This window comes from Pundamilia nyererei, unplaced genomic scaffold (assembly GCF_000239375.1).
Source record: "Pundamilia nyererei isolate P.nyererei 1_Seehausen unplaced genomic scaffold, PunNye1.0 scaffold00303, whole genome shotgun sequence".
In the NCBI taxonomy this organism is placed as follows: Eukaryota; Metazoa; Chordata; class Actinopteri; order Cichliformes; family Cichlidae; genus Pundamilia; species Pundamilia nyererei.
In genome coordinates this window covers 1-7,453 of record NW_005187704.1, presented here as the reverse complement: position 1 = coordinate 7,453, position 7,453 = coordinate 1, and the positions used below count along the sequence as shown (strand labels likewise).

At 41.4% G+C, this 7,453-nt stretch overlaps 2 protein-coding genes across 2 annotated transcripts in view; one reads left to right on the top strand and one right to left on the bottom strand.

Moving 5' to 3' along the window:
• LOC102197829 (olfactomedin-4-like) overlaps positions 1-535 on the top strand; it is a 21,532-nt gene extending 20,997 nt beyond the window's left edge. The window contains exon 5 of the mRNA XM_005751186.1: positions 46-535. Within this exon, the coding sequence (XP_005751243.1) occupies positions 46-481 (436 nt within the window). The 3' untranslated portion in view covers positions 482-535. The remainder of the gene's footprint in view (positions 1-45) is intronic.
• A 3,927-nt stretch (positions 536-4,462) lies between these two features.
• LOC102197085 (olfactomedin-4-like) lies at positions 4,463-7,193 on the bottom strand. Its single transcript, XM_005751184.2, has 3 exons — positions 6,931-7,193; positions 6,566-6,698; positions 4,463-5,489 (listed from the first exon to the last, which is right to left on the bottom strand). Exons 1-3 carry the CDS (start codon positions 7,162-7,164, stop codon positions 4,642-4,644), a joined length of 1,215 nt encoding a protein of 404 aa, XP_005751241.1. The 5' UTR covers positions 7,165-7,193; the 3' UTR covers positions 4,463-4,641.
• Positions 7,194-7,453: the final 260 nt, after the last annotated feature.

The following is a 7,453-nucleotide window of genomic DNA, read 5'->3' as shown; positions in this document are numbered from 1 at the left end:
GAATAACTATGACAGAAACTTTCACTGCTATCCTCTGTTAACCAGGTACAACTCAAAAGGTAACTTCTGCCATCTTGAGGAATGCTACCCATACACTGACCTGGACCTGGCAACAGATGAGTCTGGTGTCTGGGTGGTCTACACCACCACCCAGGACTTTGGCAATTTGGTTCTCTCCAAGCTAGAGGAGGGTGAAACACCAGTGCTTGGAAAGACCTGGCGCACTTCAATCTACAAGCGGGCAGTGACCAATACCTTCATGGCGTGTGGCGTTCTCTATGCAACACGTTACATTAACAGGGAGGTCGAGGAGATCTTTTACTCATTCAACACCGTGACGGGACAGGAGAGGTTCAACATTGGCATCTTCATGAACAAAATGTCTACCAACATTCAAAGCCTAAATTACAGCCCTGTGGACCAGATGCTGCATGCTTACTGTGACTCCAACATGGTTTCCTACAAGGTGTTGTTTGGGTAAATTGTTATGTTGATGCTTAAAGCCAATTTTCACATAAATGAAATAAACATTAAAACCTCCCTACTTCCTCCTTGTGATATTTGCCATTTAGGTAAATGGCCTGTATTTGTATAGCGCTTTACTTAGTCCCTAAGGACCCCAAAGCGTTTTACACTACACACAGTCATCCACCCATTCACACACACATTCACACACAGGTGATGGCAAGCTACTTTGTAGCCACAGCTGCCCTGGGACGCACTGACAGAGGCGAGGACAGGACACTGCAGGACACTGGCGCCACCGGGCCCTCTGACCACCACCAGTAAGCAACAGGTGAAATGTTTTGCCCTAGGACATAATGACCGAGACTGTCAGAGCCGGGGCTCGAACCGGCAACCTTCCAATTACAAGACAAACTGCCAACTCTTGAGCCATGATCACATTTAGGTGGCTGATTCTACAGGAGATATCTGCAAAGCTTTCTCCGATGCATTTACAGTTAAATTTAATTTGTGCAACATTTTAAATTCTCCTTCAAGCATCATAGAAAATCTTCCACATTTTAAAGATCACAATTTAAGTGCAGACCACTGAAAGTGGAAGAGCTCTTGCAAAGAAGTTGCAGTCTTTGCATCAACCGTAAACTCCTCTGTACACCAAAGTATTCTGGAGTTAATAGTGAATCCAATTGTCTGACAGCTGGTGCCCAAATGGGGTCAATGGGAAAATGATGCCACACAGCAGATATCTCCTGTAGAATCAGCCACCTAAATGTGATCATGGCTCAAATCTACAACTGAATTATTAAAAAAGCAAAGAAAAAATCAGGGTGTTGCAATGGCACAGTCAGTCCAGCTCTCAACCCAGCTGAGATCCCGTGAGAGCTGTGCATAATAAAAACCTCCATAGCTTAATGAACCAAAGCAATGTTGTAAAGGAGACAAAATTCCTCCATAATGATTTCAGAGACCAGTAAAGTCATACAGAAAGATTACTGCAAGTTATTGCAAGATGGTTCTACAGATTATAAAATTATGGGCTTTATATCTTTTTACACACTGCTTCTACATCTGGCTTAGTTTTTCTTAAATAAATTATATGTCATGTGTTGTTGTTCATCTGAGGTTGTTATTTCCCGGTAAGGAGCAGATGGTTTTGTTATTATTTTCTGACATACGAAACCCTGGAATTGCAATAGGGTTTATGTAGCTACCGCAAGGATTGACGTAAGCACCATGTAGAGTTATTAAACAGGGTTTATTCTGGTCTTGACAACCCGTGAGAACTGCTCACGTTCGAAACAATTAAAAAAAACATCACATCAGAATGCATTCTTGTGCTTTGTTTCAATCAATCAAAAGTCATTAATCACAGAAACAAACATTTCAAATACACAAACCTCGTGAGTTGAGGCATCCAGGAGGGGGTAACTAGCCTTTTATGGCCTTAATATATTCTTTTCTATCTTTTTTCTCACTTATTTCTTGTCTTTATCTAACTCTGAACATTACTTTATTCATATGTGGAGCTAACCGAGAGCTGCAGCGTCCAGACACTAGCTGTGTCCCAAAACGTCGGCTGCATCCTTCGGAGGACCCGGCCTTCGCGGTCTACGTGGGCCAGGTCCTTCAAAGACCGAGAAGGCCGGAAGTGCGAGGCTGTGAAATGAAACAGACGTCTCCGAAAACGTCGGCACACTTTTGCAAATATGCGATGTCTTGATAAACTAAGCAGATATTTGTAATTTACACAGCTACTTTCTCACATGAACATATGCTAAAAGTTTATTTTGTGACCCAGAAAGATTAATAAGACTACTTTTAAAACTCAGTAGCGGCCGCCATTGTTGGCAACAGAAATTTGGCTGGGCTGCGCTATGAATTCTGGGATATGGTGGGCCACGAAGGACACACCCAACCCATCCTTCAAATTTGGGGAAATGAAGGACACATTTGTTGGCCGCATTTGAAGGAGTCGACGAATTGGGACAGCCTTCGACACCTGGCTGTGACGTAATCGGCCTTCAAATGTGGCCTCCGAAGGATGCAGCCAACGTTTTGGGACACAGCTACTAGGTGCGCTAGCAAAAAGGTCACTGGGTGGAGACCCAAACTGCAAAGAACTGTACCCTCCATAGTTCACCACCAGATGGTACAAAAGAGCAAAATCTGGACATAAAGCTCAACAAACCATCATATGCAAAAGACCGTTACAATTTACTCTCTCTTTCCCATGACTACATTCGGAGTTGCTGCAGCACCATAACCCTTTCCTATGTCTAATATAAAAAGGAGAAACAATAAGTGAGGCACAAAAGTAGCAACTATGACCTGTGAATACTAGATGACTACTATATGAATGTTCTGTTGAAGTGTGGCTTGAACTTATGAAATGGACACATGAAGTTTTTTTGGTAAGTACATTTTCTTATCCTCTAAGGTCTGTGTCATCACTAGTGACACTAGCACTCACCCACCCTCACAAAACAAAAAAAAAAAGATTAAGTATTATAAAACTGGGATGACGAGGTCAATAAGACGATGTTAAGAAATAAAAGGATGATGCTAAGGGTGCCAGGGGGTCAAGGAGTCACATGGGAGGGTGTGAGTTTGTTATGTGAGTGTGTTCATGGAATCCCAGCATAATGTCACCATCTACAGGTGGCTTCTTAGGAACAATGACACTTCTGCAAATGTCACCTGACAATCGTGTTTCCACAGCAGAAATAGTATAGCAGTAAGAGCACAGAGGCCTTATGTGCATTGCTTAAAAATGAAAGGAAGACGCTATAAGGGGAAAGGAAAACAGCATCCAGTGCACCAGCGAAGGGTCTGAGAGTGGGTGCCAACGGTATGGCAGGAAAATGGTGCCTAGCCTATAGTGGTCTTGAAAACTCTCTATAAATATGCCTACTGGACCATAGTTGACCCACCACCAAACCGGTCATGCTGAACAATGTTACAGGCAGCATAACATTCTCCACGGCTTCTCCAGACCTTTTCACATTTATTATATGTGCTCAGGGTGAACATGCAGGGCCCCTATGGTGGACCATGGTGCAGGGCAGTGATCACAGGGCCCACCAGAGGATGTCAGCCTGTTCTAAATGTTCTAAAAATTGTGCTTATTTCAGAGGAATGACCAAACTTCTTATTCAAATATTATGATCTTATAAATGAAGGAGCCCTATCATCTTTACCTAAAGCTCCATATTATCATTATCAATCTACAAGTCTATCTTTTCACGAGTCTCAGGTCTAAATAAGGTTGCTTTTTTTTTGTTTTATACTGCTCCTTGATTCAGATCATTTATGCCAATTTTCTACTGACTGTCTACACAACTTAAGGTTTTGAAGTGCACATACATGAGACATCTGCCCGTTTGCCATCTCCAATCATACATAGTGGTAGTTGAAAAGAAGCAGAAAACAACAGTTGAGGTGTATATAGCAATCCCACAGGACAACAACATGAGAGAAAAAAAGGAGCATGGGAAAAATGAGAATTACGAGAGGCTGAAGGAACAACAGGAACAGATGTGAAAGGTAAAGTCCAAAATGGTCCCATTGGTTGTAGGAACATTATGAGCTGTAACTCTTAAACTAGAAGAGTGGCTCTAGCAGGTTGTAGGCACAGCACTGTAGGTCTCTGTCCAGAGTGCACTCCTAGGAACAACTAAGATAATGTGCAGAACCCTCAAAATCCCAGGAATCTGTTCGAGGACTGAAGCTTGAGGAACACAGACACAGAGAATAATAACAGAGAGTGAACAAAGCATTATGCAGACGAACAAGACTTTGATCTGTTTATCACCCTATAAGTTGTTGCTGGAACCAAGCTTTTTTTGAAGTTTGTTGTTAATGATCAAAGAAGAAAGCAAAACTCACTATTCAAACGATGCAAGCTGTCAAGTAAAATCAATATATATGTGATTGTGTCACAAATAACAACAAAAACATTTTTTTGTGTGAAATAAGGCCAGCAAAAGATCAATCTAAGTTTATTGTTACCAAAGACTTTATTATGATCTCAGCTGATGTTTCCATTCAGTGTTACTAAAGTACATCATGTTAGAAAAACAATCTTAATAGTCTATATGATATAACTTTAGCATTTGCATCATACATCATTGCTTTTTTGTTGCTGTATCATATTTCATTAACTGTTTGATCAGAAGATCAGAAGTAGGCCTGGTAGGCCAGCAAGTATCCATCGTTGTACATGTAGATCTGCTTGTTGGTGGGATTGTAGCTCAGACTAGCCACTCCTTTAGCTACCTTCTCCAGTGGTATTGCTAGTGAGTTGTCTTCTTTGCCTGTGGCTGTGTCGAAGGCGTAGAACACCTCCTCCCGGTACTCATTAACATAACGAGTTGCGTACATCACACTGCACACCATGAAGGCATTGCTCACTGCCTTCTTGAACAGCCTCGTTTCCCACGTCTGTGTCACGTTGAGAGTCTTGGTCTCACCATCCCAAACTAACCGGCTGATCACAAGGTTTCCATGGTTACCTAGAGTGGCATAGAGAGCCCACAGTCCTGTTTCATCTGCCTCTACATCAATATCACCATTGAACCGGCAATCGTAGTAACAATAGGGGAACTTGTTGTTGAAACCCACACCGGTGCCTGGAAGAGTCACCCGTTTGACCTCGTGGGTCTCCAGGTCGTACCGGCAAATGTCTGCAGAGCGGTAGCAGTGATAATACAGAGCCTTACCGTACAGCACAGCACTGGGACCCTCAATGGCGTTGGGATGGCTGTACGATGAGGCAAATTTAAAGTCTTTGTGGTTTGTTGAGGCCATGAAATCTTCATAATTTTGGTAAACACGTACCCACGTGCCCCAGTTGTGGCTAGTGTCCAGAAGCTGAATCCAGTAGCTGTATTTCTGGTCCTCGTTCTCCATCTGGGCCTGTTTGCCCCATGAACCAGAGATGTAGCTCGTACCAAAAGGACTGAGCTTGGTTGTTACAGGGTCACTGATGCTGGTGATCAGGCCCGTAAGGCAGTTTCTGTCCTGGCCTGGAAATAGAGAAATCAGAAGGAATGCCAAGTGATGACATCAGAAATTTAAAAAAAGAAACATCCTCTATATAGACTGAATTATTTACTGGAAAACCAAATGCTTGGATGTCAATACATTTTTAGTATGTGTAAAACAGACAAAGAGGTGAATCACTCTATTAGGATGTTTTATTTCCACACAGTGTCAGATTGTTATCAAAAGGCTGGGTACATGCTTTGGAAACTTTTTTCTTCTCCCTCTACACAAGCATTGCAATATATTTGCAGTAAAAACACTGGAAAAACTGTCAGACTGAAAAACATATTTTTAATATCATGTCAAACACACACATGAAGAATTATTTTTTTCTCAACTGATTAAATGAAAGGTTAATAACACTAAGGGTTTTAAGTTTTCTAGGCTGCAGCAGTTTCAGTGCCACACACACTGAGAGACTACAGTAAAACAGACTCTCTGAGTAAAGCAGTGGAGAGTTTAAAACATGAGGATTTATTCCTCAGTTTATGCCTGATTTGTTGTCTGCTCTTGCTCCTTTCTGTTTCTGAGATATCACTAGCTAATACTAACCAGTTAAACTAACAGCCAAATATCTAAAACATGGCCATAATCCAGTGTGCAAGTTTTAAACCTGCATTCTCTTTAATGACCAGCAGGGGGTGTCTCCTGGTTGCAAAATGACTTGTAGGAACTCTGTGGTTGACAAGCTGGTGATGAGTGTGTGGTTTCATTCAACATTTAAACACAATATATAAAACAGAGTTAAGTTTGTATTCAATATGATTCAAAATTGGTGACTGAGCCCATAAACAGTAAAGTGTTAACAGAGGTTAAATAAGTTAAATAAAGTAGAACACTTTTTGGAGCCACAGCCTCACGATCTGGTGGCCTTCAGATAGAATCCAGGTTTTTCTGATATTTATATATACTGCTGTATTTGAGCAGTCACAGTGCTTTCTTATCACAAACCTCATTCAGCCATTCACACACATTCACACAAGTGATTTTTTCTGTCCTTTATTAGAGACGATAGCTAACCACAGTATGCTTACAGTTGGCGTACGCACACACATACCTCTGAAGTCTTTGGGGATTGATTTGCAGGACTCCACATTATTCTTTAGGTAGCGCAGTTTCTCCTTTACAGCCTTCATGTTAACTAAGTCAGCTGTTTCTAACCTGTCCACATGTGTCCGCAGCTTAACCACCTGCCACACGGTCAGAAGGTTAATTCATGGGAACACCCATTACATTTCATTTTTAAACAGACTTACTTATTTTCATTTTATCATGACTAATCGAATGTAATACATTTTTTCTCATTCTTCATATTTTTTCTTGTTCTAGCTTGTGACTGATATATTGTAGCATATTTCTTGTATTACAGATTTGTTTTTGTTTTTTTAATGCTTTGTGTTGCCACTTGCAGTTTCACAATACCTCTTTGGAGAGCTTCTTTGTCTGTGCATTGTTCAGCTGGCTGTGGACAACACCAACATCTGTCTCTAGCTGGCTGAGCTGCTGGCCCAGAAGGCGCAGAGACAGAGCAGAGTACAGGCCCTGGTTGTGCAGGTACTTGTAAGGCCCCAGTCTGTCTGTCAAAGACGTAACCTGAGCCTGGATCTGAGGGAGACGCTGGCTGGATATCTTCAGCTGCAAGGAACAAAGAAGCATAAAAAAAACTTCTGTGTCACATCTTGATAACTGAATGACCAGAAAGACCGTGTGAGAGGCTTAACTCAAGCAATTTTGTGCGATCTCATAACTAGTGAAATAAAAATACAATTTGTTTTCACAAGCTGCCTGGAAGCTTTGGTTCACTTGTTTATTGAGATTACAGATGTGTACCTTGAAAAGTGTTTAAGAAGTGCTGTTTGTGTTTTATCTGTTCTGAACATGTGAAAAATATCTTCCTGAATAAATTATATTTAATTAGCTAAATTGGCTAGGGTAAAAAAAAAAA